Source organism: Enoplosus armatus, chromosome 8 (genome assembly GCF_043641665.1).
Source record: "Enoplosus armatus isolate fEnoArm2 chromosome 8, fEnoArm2.hap1, whole genome shotgun sequence".
NCBI lineage: Eukaryota > Metazoa > Chordata > Actinopteri > Centrarchiformes > Enoplosidae > Enoplosus > Enoplosus armatus.
This window is the reverse complement of record NC_092187.1, coordinates 18,630,370-18,644,903: the sequence shown is the minus strand read 5'-3', so window position 1 is coordinate 18,644,903 and position 14,534 is coordinate 18,630,370. Positions and strand designations below refer to the sequence as shown.

The following is a 14,534-nucleotide window of genomic DNA, read 5'->3' as shown; positions in this document are numbered from 1 at the left end:
AATCACTCTTCATTGGTCACAGTTCACTTGATAGTTGGTGATCTCCATTACATTACTGTCCTCTGGTGCTGCCACCATGCCCCGAGGCCAAAATATCATTGCACAGGAGGGACCAATAGCACAAGGCTGCGTGAGCTGGCTTTGGTACAAACATGATCAACTGTTGGTTGCCATTGTTGAGTGCGGCGGAAGAGCTAAGTCAGGGCTGATTCTCCCAAATTACAAAAGTTGAAGCTGGAGAAATCATCGCAATGATGAGAACGTTTACTGAAAATGATTCTCGACAAGCCCTTATCCCTCTCTCTCGGTCCAAACATCAGCAGTCCAGGCAGGGCAAGCAGGCACAGTTCCTGTTCAGTGTTATTCTATGATTTGTTTTATATTAACTTAAGGCAATCAAACTCAGCTATTAGTACTTCCACTTCTCACTGAAAGACTGAGTGTGTGTGTGTGTGTGTGTGTGTGTGTGTGTGTGTGTGTGTGTGTGTGGGGGGGGTAATACAAGAGATATATGTGTAGGTCTAATTCTGCCTTGTCCTCTTCACACAGGGTAAATACCAGGGATGTCTTTTGTTAGTACTGAGAAGTTAATGTGTGGAAAGGAGAGGTCACCTTAAAGCCTGACTGAGATTTACAATACTGCAGTAGTGGCATAAATAAAAAAAGCACAGTGAATCATCTGTATGTGTGTTTACTGCTTTGCTATGTGAGCATACACCCCTCGGGCTCTGCTGCAAAGGCAGCTGATGGTTTACTATACATGATCACACCTATCGCCAGTTGAAATACTGTGTTGTACGTTAGGACTGAACAGCAGAATCCATTGGCTGCAGTTGATCAGTTGGTACCAGTGAGCTTGAGCTTTACAACTGGCATTTTTCAAGAAAGCGTGCTGGTCTTTGATCCTTTTCATTGGAATGGAATCATCATAATAAGCATAATAATTAATCATAATCATAATAATAATAACAACAACATTAAGAATATACAAATGATGGATACAGAAGTGATACAAAATACCCTACGTTAAAACAAACAAAAATGAAAACAAGATACCACACTCAGACATGCTTCAAAGCGGTTATGTTTGGCAAGAAAGCAGTTTTGTTGTATCATAAAAACCTCACAGTGAAAATAGTTATGCCCCTTCAGGATTACAAAGCACAGTATTCAGTCAAAATCAATATATATTTCTTTCCTTCATCTATTTCTTCTTCATAGAAGAATCAGGCTGTGTGGTACCACTGCGCTGAAATCCGAGACCCCCCCCCCCCCGATGGCTCTGGAACAACTAGCTGATCCAAGTTCCTTCATTTCCATTTGCACCAAAAAATACTTCTCTAAAAGGGGAGGAGCAGTCGATGACAATATACTGTAACGGCCGAAACCAGCTCAAGCTCTAAGGAACCAATCTGATGTGAAATGAGGATGATCCCTGCTGGAGCTACTTCTACTCCTCAGAGAGTGGAGATAAAAATATAGATTTGAGATATCACCTTCTAATAACATCCTTAGTCGTCTTTAGTGATTTTGTTTAGAGGTTGAGGACAATATCATAATTTAGAGTTAAAGTGATCAGCTCTTTGCTGCCCGAATGACAGAAAAAATAAATTACTTGTACATATTTTATGAAAACAATGAAGCAGCCTTTGCTTCCAGCAGTTGGGTTCAGGCCTTCTGTCTGAAAAACAGAGGCGGTGTTCATTGCTGACTTTAGCGAGAACATATCAAACACGTCTTGTCTTGCTTTTAGTAAATACTTTTAGTCTTTGGTCAATATATTCATCCTCATTTTATACATATATTCATACACACACAAATATGCATGTACATACACACTTATAAACGTGTAATAAACTGGATATTTGTGCACGTATGTATTCACACTTTTTCATAAAGGACCTTTTGCACAAAACATTGAGATCAAAATAAATAATTAATCCAGAAACAAAACATGAGTACCTGTTCATAATTCATGTGAAATAAAAATTACCGGAAAGAAAAAAATAAAAACACAAAGTAAAATAAAAAGTAGCCTTATGTACAGCGTTAATCTTCTTTTGACACAGGCTAAAAGGCGTTGTTTTAAATAAACAGACTTTGCATCTTTCAAGAAGCCTGAGAGAGAGGCTAGACATGAGAAAAACACTTGTCCTTCAACATGTATGTGGGCCAAAATGGCTGCCGAACGAGAACATTTTCCTCTCATCAAGAACACTTTCCTTTTTGAAGTCTTAAAAGTTTTTTTTCCTCTTTGCTTGGGATTCAAGTGATGGCGTCTCTAGTTTTTGGCCATTCGCTCGCACTGTGAGTCCTCGCTCAGTGGTGCTGCGTCCTTGCAGTGGGGATCGTCCCAGCATCTGCTGCTGCCATGGCTGCTAACTGTTGGGCGGTCCATCGTTCAGGAAGTACGTTGTCATTTCCCCTTTACCTTTGACCTTAACCACACCACGGCACTCCAGCACGTACCCTTTGCTTGCAAGCACCTGGTAGAGGTCTGTAGTCACCTGTGAGCAGAAAGGAAAAGGGCAGATTTATATGAAGCTGAGTAAATATTTAGCTGATAGATTCTTTAAATTTTAAAAATATCATGGGGGACACAGGGAGTCACAGAGAATGCTCAATTCTGACTGAACCGGAGACTGTACATTGTTTAAATGTTTTAGCTGTCTCATCTTCATTTAAGATTTGACAGTGGAGGGATACTCTTTTCAGCTCTTTTAGCGCTATAGTTCCTCCTGTGGGTCGGGGTAGTAAAGTGACCTTTACTCCAAGACTAAAACACAGCTAGAGGAGTGAACATTGGAGTTATATTCACCAGGTGGCCACTAACACAACTCTAAATGATGGCTAATCTGACTCCATATCTGCTGGCTGTCTTAACAGGCAACTGTTTGCTAACACATTCAAAACTCAACATTATAAACTTCGTAAAAGTTGAATTTATAGCAGAGCTGTTGCATTGAATTGCAATACATTGTACAGGTGTACCTAATAAAGTGGCCACTGATTGTAATGCAATAAATATTGTTGTTGTAATCTATTAATTAATTCTATCAAATATTGACACCAAACTGATTCTATTGACAGCTTGACATTAAAAACGTATAATTGGTGTTGCCCTTTCAAAACCTGTTTGTTTTAATAGTTGCATGAAACCTACCTGTATGCGGTCAGGTACACCTGTGCTGTCCATACGACTGGCCACATTGACCGTGTTTCCCCAGATATCATATTGAGGCTTCCGTGCACCAATGACCCCTGCTACCACTGGTCCAATGTTCAGACCTGGGAATTAAAAAACATTGCACTGCATCAACAAAGCTGAAACTGTTATGTTGTTGTTGTTTTATTCAACTTGCAGTAACTTTTGCTTACCTATCTTCATCTGGAAGTTGTTGAAGGAATGCTCGTTGATGTATTTCATCTGCTCCCTCAGTCTCATGGCGTAGTCAGCCAGTGCAGTAATATGGGAACGGCCCTCCTTGTCATAGGTGGAGTCATTGAGACCGGAGGCCGCCATGTAGGTGGAACCGATGGTCTTGATCTTCTCTAGCTGCCTGAACTTCTCTTCACTGATGATCTGAGAACAGATAGTGATTACATTTGTGCAAATGATCACATTTCTTTTTAAAAGCAGCTGTAAGCAAAGGCCCAATCTGCACTTTCACAGAGAGAAACAAATGCAGACACACTGAGCTTTACAGCCGTGCCTCAACAAACTTTACCTCATCAAAGTCAGCGATGATCTCGTTGAGCAGCCGGAGACACTCCACTCCCTCGTTGTTGGCCTCCAGCTCCACGTAGAATTCAGAGAAATTGCTGATGGAGGCGAACATGACGGCCACACACTCACAGGACTGGTAGTATAGCTCGTCGTTACGCCGCTCACGCGCCAAGAAGTGAGCAGCTACGTCTTTAGGCAGAATATTATGGAGGAGGCGACGATTGTAGGCTTGCAGTTCCTCCATCTCCTCCTTCTCCTCTGTGGCCTGGGAGAGAAGGTTCTTTATTAGATATATTCAGCTTTTATGAACGCTGTATAATATAATGTCAGGCAGGTGTAGACAAGACTGCAGAAATTATTTTATAACATCAATAAACCAGCTCAGTCGTCTTGTATATTGATGGCTTTTGCAGAAATGTGAAGAGATTCTGTTTGTAGTGAACATGGTCAGATGAGGCCCTCTAGTGGACGCTGTACATACCTGTAATTTCCACAGGAAGTCGAGGCGTGCAGTAGATTCAACCTGCTGGGCGTGCAGGTACAGTGCCAGGACAAAGACTGTGAGGATCACCGGCGTCATGACCCTCAGGGACACTTTGGTCACAACAAATGGGCTGCAAAGAGATGGAGTCAGATTGACGGACGGCAGGCTTTGTGAACTGGGAAAAAAAAGCCTTGAAATGAATAAGAGATAAAAATAACACTGAAAGTAATCTTACCACTGGTTTGTAGTTTCATTGAAACTGGACCTAAAAGTACAAACATAAAAAAAATAATTCTGGTCATTACAAATAAAGCAAATAATCATTATAATATTAATGTATTAAAGGTGTTTCTTTTGAATCTAACTCCAAATTTAAATTCTTACCATTGAGCACTAGTTTCATTCAAATCACTAAAAAGGAAAAATGTACCATTAGAACAAACATTGAAATATAATAAACTCTGACATAAAATTGTATATTCAAAGTCATAAATGCTTTAATTCATAACACAAATAGGGACGACATCCAAATAGGACCTCAGTTTTAATACTGATACCAAAACAATACTTTTTTTTATACCTTAGTTTAGGGAATATGAGCATGTTAAAAAACGTTTTTTTCATTGCAGAACTGCAGAATGCATCAGGGATAATAAAAAACATTTGTCTTAATAACATGTAGTGTAAAGTTGTAAAAAGTTTCCTAATTTAGATCAGGAAATGTCTAATACAAGAAGAAGTAAATATCTAAACCTATTGATAGTCGGTGCTACGGAAATGCTTGGTATCCAAATAGTTTTGAGGTTCAATACCCAGCCGTATATTCAAGACATGCTGCCTAGTTTTATACATACAACATTATCCTGCGCCTTCTCTGCATTAGTATCCAGCCTGTGGCACTTACATGGCATTGGAGGTGACAAAGAGGTCTGCGTTGTCAAATAGTGCTACTTGTGGCCACTCCACCAGCAGCAGGAAAGTGAGCTGGATGAGCAGCATAAGGGCCAGCTTCCCTATGCTGCTGATCTGCAGGAACACCGAGCAGGCCAGCAGCGTCAGCAGCACACTGTAGCTGAAATACTGGCACAAACAGGAGAGCGGCATCACAAAGAGGTATTATCAACAATAGATCTCAGAAAAAAAAACACAAATGCAAATGTGACATTTCCCTTTTGAAATAGTTCGACCAGCTGCGTAGGGAACACAAACAGTGACACACAATGAACTCACCTCAGGAAAGGGGCAGGAGGGGCCTTGGCTAGGACAGATCTCTAGACCCCCTTCGACAGACACATTCAAGCTGCGGATCAGACAGGGCGTCACCAGGGCCGCGGAGGTGTTCAGCTTCTCAGCGACGCATTCTGCCAAACTCTTAGTGTCACAGGCAAACTGCAGAGAAGCCAAACACACACACACACACACAAGCATGTATTCAGCATGATCATCAACATGTATGGTTGGTATACTGTACAGATACACTGTTGCTTTGTTTGGGTTAGCCATCACTTACCATATTAACAAAGGCAGAGATGAAGACGAGGATAATGGTGAATACTCCAACCAGAGTGCTGTTGGTGCGCGACTGGACAATCTTCTTTGAAACAGTCTGCATTGCAGCTGGAAAGAGCTACAAGAGGAAAAATAAATGATTGAATACATTAAACATGCAGTGAATGCACGGACAAAATATCTGTTATTGTGTTTTGACAAGCTCCACTACCTTGATGCACGAATATATGGCACAGATGAAAAGGATGTTGGCGAGTATGACGAAGATACTGATGTAGATTCCCAGCATGACTGGGGTGCTGCAAGGAGGGAGACAGAAACACAGTTACAGAGAAACATTTCGGGAGCTTTCACAACTAACCAACTTGTGTGGTTTGGTTCATTTGGGCTGGTGTGAAAGCTGTCAATCAAACTCTTTTGCGGACCAAATAACTGGACCAAGACCACCTGAAAAGGGGGTCCGCTTCCAACTGGATTCTCACACAGTTTTTATGTTTTTAGCATGAATTCGAAAAGCTAAACTTCTATTACTCCATCTGCTGATTGTTGAAGTGTTGCAAGTGATGAACTGTATATATTTATTTGGTAACCATGGTAACACGTATGCGTGGGGATTTCCCCTTATTGATCAGAAAGCGAAAAGAAGTTAAAACAGAGGTGTGTTGAGATTGTGTCCCACTGTATTTTAGCAGTTCCTCAATAAAAAGTGCCACACAGCCACACAGTAACTATTGACCTCTAATATTATATTATGTTATATATTTGTCCTGTTTCTACAAGGACTTGCAGATATAAGAGGTCCTGTTGCAGTCTGTACTAATAACTAATAATGTACCTTTTTCACTCCAGACCAAATGACCCAAACTACAGGTGTGAACGCAACCTTGAACAGTGCATATTGGAGGATCAAAATTATGTGAATCTGTGAAGTACTCACTGTGGAAAGATAACAATCTGTATGAAGGATATGAAGCAGAACACTAGCAGAGTACAGGCAACATAGCCTCCAAAACGATCGTCCACCTTCTTGGAATACTGCAGCAGGAAAAAGCAGAAGAAGAGTGTCAGATATGAGCAGGTCCCTCCCTCCACATGTGAATTATAATGAAGAAGAAGAAGAACAGACGATAATCAGGGGTCTTGATTTGAACCTTTTTCTCCAGGCTAGAGGTCTGGAAGGTGAGCAGGAACTTCTTAACGTGGTCTTTTCTTAGCTGGTCAATGCTGCGAGCGTCAATGGCTCGCCCCAGAAATTCATCCACCTCATCCTCCGGGTTCATGGCCTCCTGAACACCACGGCTGCAAGAAACATAAAAGGGGTTAACAAAGTCAGGTAAAGTTTTAAATAGTTTTCACACGTTTAAACATCAAGAGTAAGTACTCACTTGTCTTTACTGGAGGTCTCATCAATCCCCTGAAAAGAAATAGAGAAGAAATCTATGACTCACTGAACAGCGGCAGCCTGGCTCTATCGCCATGAAGCACTGTGTTGATGTTGAGTCTCACCATTTGTCTGAAGACTTTGGAGTCTTTGGTCCTGGAGAAGGTTCTGTCTGGGACCCAACGTGGCATCAGACCCTCGTTAGAGTTGGCTCTCGTCCGCTGCATCTTAGCCATCATCGCCTTCTCCTCCTTCTGCTCAGAGGGAAGAACATGAAAGCTTGACCAACTATTCTCAAACAACACAGTGAATGACAATATAAGTGACTGAATAGACCAGGAGAAGTCTTTTTTACATTCTGGCGTTTGTTACGCCCACAAGGGAGAAGCGCACTGTCAGTTCAGGATCTCGAAGATTACTTCATTCACAAATCTGTCTACTCTCATCTGTTAAGATTATTCCTCTACAGTTCTGCTTCCTTTTCCACTTATACCCCACTTAGTTATGCGGCTCTTTTAGCCTTGATCAATGTTTCAAGGTAAACTATCAGGAAATTACTGACTGGAAAAGTGTGAAACATTAAAATTTTCCTTTAAAAGTATTTTGTCCTGAACGGCATGCCATAACAAACCTATTGTATCCTCATTGAGCTGTGAGTGTTTTTGTGCACTGACCCGTTTCTGGCTGCAGCCAAGGACCAGGAAGGTCTCGATGCTGTTCTCCTTCAGATACGCATTCCTCTCCCCTCCAAAACCTGGTTCCACCTCATAGTCTCCATTAAGATACTGCAAGGTGGCCTTAGTGATGTGGATCCGTCTGCAGAGACAAAAAGACAAGGACTTCCATATAAAACCTGCACGTGTGTGTGTGGCCGTATTTGAGTTTGATGATGATGGTTTGAATTTTATTTATTTATTTTTTTTTTACAACTTCATTGGTGTATGCAGAACTTGGGAATGCCAGACACACTTCTGAACATACATAGCAGCTCCAGAATTGCCGTATAACATCGGTCAGGGACATTATAAGAAATAATTTACATGAAAAACATGAACAATAATAGAATTGATAAAACATATATCAGGTTTTGATAACATGTCTCTTTATAGTTAGATGGATAATAAAGAACTAAAAGGGTGTTTGTAAACATGTTTTTATCAATTAAAGGAAATTCTATTAATGGTTAACCAGTAAATGGTGTTGGGTTGATAACTATTGTACACCGTGATGGTTTTTCTAATATGCAAACTTATGAATGTGTGTGTGTGTGTGTGTGTGTGTGTGTGTGTGTGTGTGTGTGAGAACCTGTGCTTATTTCCCTCACCCTGCTTTGCCTCCCGCCTCCATGTGATTGGCCAGCGTGACATCGTTTGACCACACGTCAAACTGCCACTTCCTGAGTCCCAGCACGCCGCAGTGCACACGCCCACTGTGAATGCCAACACGCATGTTGACGTTGACCCCCGTCACCTCGCGCACCAGCCTGCAGACACACAAAAGATCAGCGTCTCCTCCACACAGCAGCAGGACAAAACTTTGCAAAATACATCAAACAAACTAACTCCAAAACAAACCACACACATATGCAAACACTACTTTCTACTCACGAGATGGCCTCTATCATGTCAACGCCCATCTCCACACAGCAGTGGGCGTGGTCAGCCCGGGGTTCAGGCAGCCCAGACACACAATAATAACAATCACCCAAGATTTTAATACGAAGACAGTGGTTCTCCTGAGAAAGGGAGGCACAGAGCAAGAGAGAGAAAAGAGAGGACAAAAGAAAAGCAAATTAAGTTGCCATGTGTCCAAAAGGTATCTGAGAAAAAATTAAAAGAGCAGTTGGACATTTTGGGAAATATGCTTATTGTTGTATTGCTGCAGAGAGTTAGCTGGTTTGATACCACTGTCATGTCTGCCAGGAGATGACAACCTGGATCTGGACTATTAGCACCTCTATTTCCCAAAAAGTGAAACTATTCCTTTAAGAAAACACAAGAAGTCATGTGAAGACACAGACACAGGAGACAGGACACTGTGTGCGCTCCTCCTTACCGACGCCAGTTTGTCGAAACGTGCAAAGAGTTCATTGAGTGTCATGACCAGCTCCTGAGCTGTGCACTGAGAGGCCAGGCTGGTGAAACCCTCGATGTCTGCAAACAGAATACTGAGGACGACATCAAGAGGTGGAGAGACAGAAAGAAAAAAACACTATGAAACCTCAACTATGATCAAGCATCATTTAGGTTTGGCGTTGAAGTTTTAGTGTTAGCAATTCTATGCAACACTGATTACATTTTCATCACTACACAGCAGCAGCACTATATGTTACTATGTGCTGACCTTGAGAGAGGCAGGAAGTTTGACCTTAAAGTATTCTGAAGGAGATCTGTGCCAGTGTAATGTGTGTGTGTGTGTGTGTGTGTGTGTGTGAGAGGGACAGAGGGACTGTGTGCTGTGTGTTGTGTGTTTGCTCAGTGCTGTAATTGAATGTGTGCTGAAGCTCTCCATCTTTGGGGATTATCTTATCTTGGCTGCTGGTGATTAAGTATTCCCTCACTAGTGTTAATTAGCCTCCACTTTGCCAAACCACTCTACCCTCTTCTGACTCTGTGTGTGTGTGTGTGTGTGTGCGTGTGTGTGTGTGTGTGTGTGTGTGTGTGTGTGTGTGTGTGTGTGTGTGTGTGAATCACTCTCTGGAAGAGTTATGTGAAAAATGCTTGTTTTGTTGTTTTAAATTTATGGGATTGAAAAATACATCTTAACATGTATTTTCTATGTTTTGAGGATGACATGATACATCATAGTAGATCACATCATGCACTCTAGTGGTGTCTTACACAAAATATTCACTCTACTACGCAGACTAAAAGGTTGACAAGGTAAGCGAAATTTAAACTCATGGGTGAAACATGGAGTAAAGTGCCAAGTGTCCCGACTGACCTGACATTGTCATGTTTCTGGATATAGATCTTATGGAACATCATGTCTTCCTTCTTCGCATTGATGTCAGCCTTCATCTCCATGGCAACGTGCCTTGGCAACACTGAAAGCAACAGACGCTCCTGGAAAACACACAAAAAAAGGAACAAAATGCAGATTGTGTCATCCACAATATTACTGTCGATGTGTCAAGTGTGCACGCACATGTGTGTGTGTGTTAGGATGAGGATAAGTCTGGCGATGTTCTTTGTTTTTTTTCTTTCTTTTTGTCAACAAATCCCATGAAAAGACAAAAACCAACAATGAACTGATCCTCTTACAAGTATTGTCTGTGTATCCAAAGCCTGATATTCCTCTGTGTCATAGAGCTCCACTGTTGTCCAAAAACTATGAAAAACACATCAATGAGCCGCACTGTCACACCGGGTGACATGAGCCTTCATTATGATGAACACGAGCACTGTAGTTGTTGATCCAACATACACCGCCCTGCTGCTGTAAATACTCACCGCTACTAATGTGTATTAATTTGTGAGTGAAAATAGTGGCCAGCAAATGTACCTCTCTATGAATGTATATAAGTACTGTATATTTGTTACCCGTTTTCAAAGATTTACAACTTCAGTCCGAAGGAATGGGCTTTTGGGAAGTCAGAAAGTACTGAGAAACAGGCGAACACGTTGTTGGTTTTGGTCTTTTCATGGGAATTGTTGACAAAACATCGCCAGCCTTTTCCTTTAAGTTTAAGAATAATGAATTCTATGACACACTCTATCTCTGAGGCCACTGTGTTTTTTATTGATTGTGTTATTCCTCGTTCATTTCTTGTTTCTTTATTTGACATACATACAACAGTAAAGAGGTGCAATGGTGGAAGAAGTACAGAGAACAGATCCCTTAAAAGTACCAATACAGTAGTGTAAAAATACTCCATTACAACTCCTGCATTAAAATTTTACTCAAGTACAAGTATTATCGCCAAAATAAAAATACTCATAATGAAGAATGGCCCCTTTCAGAGTATTATATTATCATTTGACAAAATACTATAATACATACAATATTATTATATAATATAGTATTGGCTTACTATCATTATTGATGTATTAACATGTAAGCAGCATTTTCATATAACAGATCAAGGTGGAGAAAATTTTGACTAACTTGTATACTGTTTGGTAGTTCAAACTACAACAATGCATCCTACTTTATGAGTTCATCAGTTGTTTTGTTTGTAAAATCATAATCTGCAAAGTAACAAGTAACTACAGCTGTCATATAAATGCAGCAGAGTGAACAGTAAAACATTTTCCTCTTAAATGTATCGGAGTAGTAAAAAGTAAAATGGACATACTCAAGTAAAGTACAAGTACAAAATTGTAGTTAAATGCACTACATGAGTAAAAGTATTTAGTTACTTTCCACCACTGGCACCTGCACACACACACTCTACATGGAGAGGTGACAGGAAATGAAGAGAGACAACATGCAACGAGGGTCTCTAGCCGGACGCGAACAAAGTACCGGGCAAATACACGGTTAGTGACTTCGACCTCTAGACCACACAAAAGATGAGACATCACATCAAACTGCGGAAAACCTTCAGTTACAATCTACTTAAAATATGCAGGAAGCAGTAAATGACTCAGAATCATCCAGAATCTCTAGAATATTCTGCAACCACTCGGGGAGAAAACCATCATAGAAAAGGAAAGATTAGGGATTCAACCATCTAATATGCATTCACATGTAAATAAACTTTTCTACGTGAGTTAACTGACCTGATGAGGCAGGTTGGGTATTACCCATGACGTGAGCAGTTCATTCTTTGATAAAGTTTCTTTGTCAATGTCATTATAAATCCCTTTATCAGTTACAGTCATTTAGTGATGCTAACTCAGGTTTTAGTGCCGCAACAATCCCTGGCATCCGGGTTAAAATGATTCCAGTGAGTTCCAAAAGGAAAAAAAAGGAGCACTAGTATTGGATCAGACACTTGATACAATACGATATTTGTTCTGGAAATAATGTTCGTATAACGGTCATATTGTATAAGAATCCTCGATATTTACTTATTCACAACATCAGATATTCTTTTTCAATGGAGATAGTACTGGTGTAACAGAGAGTGTGTTGCATTATGGGTTGTTTCTAGCCCTGATGTTGCTAGGCAAGCTGGTTCAAGCCCATTTATAGTGTGTCTTTTAGCGTTAAATCAGTTTAACCTGCGGGAGTTTCTGACAGCTCGTGTGATGTGCTTTGCTACCGGGAAGGAAATACATTTCTGATGAGAGAAAAGGAACCGAATCATCTGTCCAATGATAAAAATATCACTGAATGTCTGACAAATGCTAACTGCCAGAGCTGGAAGTATTTCATGTTTCATTTATAAAAGAGACAAGGCTTCAAGTGCTTCTAAAAAAAGAAACACTTTTTGTTGGAAAGTGGGAGCCGTCTTATATTTTCATATATACATACAGACAAATGTGTATATGTTTTCTGTACCTGTTGTTGATTCTCCCTCTGCAGATGCAGTCTGGCCTGGATGTATCCTCTGGTCTCCTGGAAGGCTTGTCTCTGGGAAACCTCAGCGGGGTAGTGGGTACAGATTCCAATGATGTTAGTGCACAGGAAGATCAGGACGTTCGCGCTCACCTGGAGAGAAGAGAGAGAGAGGAGGCAGGAAGAGGTCGTCAAGCTTAAGATACGAGGAAGGACGGGGGATACTGCTAATGCTGTGAGATAACAGAGGGAGAAAGAATTAACAATTTAAGCGTAAAAGTAAGCAGGTATAAAATAGATCACCGATACTGCTTTGGCTGCACATGATTCATTTATCATGTGCCAATGTAGTTGTTATTGTTTCCGGGAAGAAATCGTTTCATGAATCAAAAAGGGAAGACAAATAAAAAAAAGTACACAGGATAATATGTACACATTTAAATAAATGATTTTATCTTTGAAAAAAGCCAGGATGTCTTTTCTTTCTGTGGGTTTAACCTTAAATCATAGTAAAACTGTCTGGTTGACTGGTTTCATTGACAGTGAGAGTAACAGTGATGCTGACAGAGACGGAGATAGATGGAGATGGGCCCACAGTACAGCTCAAGAGCTTGACTTTACCGGAAAATCCAAAACACATAAAAACAAGAACTGGTGACAAGCTTTTATTGCACTCTATGATACTGGTGGCATGAATCTCTTCTCCCTGTTTTTCTCAAACATTTTCGTTCCCCATCTCTCTCAAGAGACTCAAGACATACTGTATGTGCAGTGATCTCATACTGTATGTGTATCTGCTCTCATGTGCTTTTTTTTTTATATTTACATGGCAGCACTCCGATTCACCACAGTCATTGCACAGTCTGACATAACTCACACTGACAACGTACAGTCTGACGCAGCGACCAAGACTTTAAAAGACCCATCTCACACATTGTGACATGCAATAAACTGAAGTCTAATAAAGTCTAAAGGCCTTTAAACCATGTTAACAGGATTAGAGGACTGTATTCAGAAGATGCATTCTGTCATACATCAGTTAATGAAATGAAAACAGAAACATGTTTAGGTTTAAACATTTGTGTCAAAGCTTTCTATAAATATGAAATATCATTCACATTCTTTTAAATAAACCTGTTTAATTTTGCTTTGTCATACACTAATGTCTCACAAAACTCAATGATTACACTGAGTTGTGCGTGCACCTGAAGGAAGCCCAGAGACAATACATCCTGTATCAATAGGATCAAAGAAAATGGCTTCACATCTAATCTGAAGCCTTTTTAATCTTTCTACTTCTTTTCTTTCTCAAGTGTTTATGATCAATACATACAATATGTGGGTATGTAGCCAGAATCTTTTACACACTGACATCTCCTGGGTAAAAATGGGAATACACAAAGGCCAAGGGGTCCAGTTACCTTCAATTCACATTGTAAAGATACAGTAAACACCACAAACAACATAACACATGAATAGAAAGGACAGATATTATCATGTTCGCTAGTACCACGTTTTAATTCTGGAATAAGCATTTTCTTCAACACATAAAGCTAAAAGTTCAATTACATCACTAATGGTGACAAGTGGCATCTTTGTCTAATGTCTCAGCTTGAACATATTCCACTAGTAATAACTGATGCTTTGGTGTATTGTTTTGCTCCAGTCGTAGTTCATATTACATTCATGCAAATCATTAAAGAGAAAGTTTTGCATCTGAGGATAGACGTGAAAGCAGAGGTAGAAGTTGTCTACTTCTTTGAACAGATTATCTTTTTTTAACCAAGTGAATACAGGTTAATTAATGTATTATATTTATTTAGTCATCTTAATAATCTAATATATAACTTGTCCAAAGAACTCAATGGTGTAAAAGGATCTTTGCCACTGTTGTCTAACATGTTACGTGCTGGATTCATATGTTGGCTCCCATTTCGAGGCAAAAGTTAAAAGTGTCATAAGAACAAATTCCTTGTTGAAGTCGTCTT

The 14,534-nt window shown here is 40.2% G+C and overlaps 1 protein-coding gene across 1 annotated transcript in view; it reads right to left on the bottom strand.

The window, feature by feature from the left end:
* Nucleotides 1-2,378: 2,378 nt before the first annotated feature.
* LOC139289526 (adenylate cyclase type 6-like) overlaps nucleotides 2,379-14,534 on the bottom strand; it is a 29,026-nt gene continuing 16,870 nt past the window's right edge. Inside the window, exons 3-22 of the mRNA XM_070911143.1 lie at nucleotides 12,550-12,699; nucleotides 10,045-10,166; nucleotides 9,157-9,268; nucleotides 8,709-8,836; nucleotides 8,426-8,584; nucleotides 7,776-7,917; nucleotides 7,227-7,355; nucleotides 7,106-7,134; nucleotides 6,872-7,019; nucleotides 6,658-6,755; nucleotides 5,932-6,019; nucleotides 5,722-5,838; nucleotides 5,442-5,600; nucleotides 5,116-5,291; nucleotides 4,447-4,476; nucleotides 4,209-4,341; nucleotides 3,729-3,992; nucleotides 3,379-3,583; nucleotides 3,164-3,288; nucleotides 2,379-2,507 (exon numbers count right to left, since the gene is read on the bottom strand). Coding sequence (XP_070767244.1) covers nucleotides 2,379-2,507; nucleotides 3,164-3,288; nucleotides 3,379-3,583; nucleotides 3,729-3,992; nucleotides 4,209-4,341; nucleotides 4,447-4,476; nucleotides 5,116-5,291; nucleotides 5,442-5,600; nucleotides 5,722-5,838; nucleotides 5,932-6,019; nucleotides 6,658-6,755; nucleotides 6,872-7,019; nucleotides 7,106-7,134; nucleotides 7,227-7,355; nucleotides 7,776-7,917; nucleotides 8,426-8,584; nucleotides 8,709-8,836; nucleotides 9,157-9,268; nucleotides 10,045-10,166; nucleotides 12,550-12,699 — 2,643 coding nt within the window. The remainder of the gene's footprint in view (nucleotides 2,508-3,163; nucleotides 3,289-3,378; nucleotides 3,584-3,728; nucleotides 3,993-4,208; nucleotides 4,342-4,446; nucleotides 4,477-5,115; nucleotides 5,292-5,441; nucleotides 5,601-5,721; nucleotides 5,839-5,931; nucleotides 6,020-6,657; nucleotides 6,756-6,871; nucleotides 7,020-7,105; nucleotides 7,135-7,226; nucleotides 7,356-7,775; nucleotides 7,918-8,425; nucleotides 8,585-8,708; nucleotides 8,837-9,156; nucleotides 9,269-10,044; nucleotides 10,167-12,549; nucleotides 12,700-14,534) is intronic.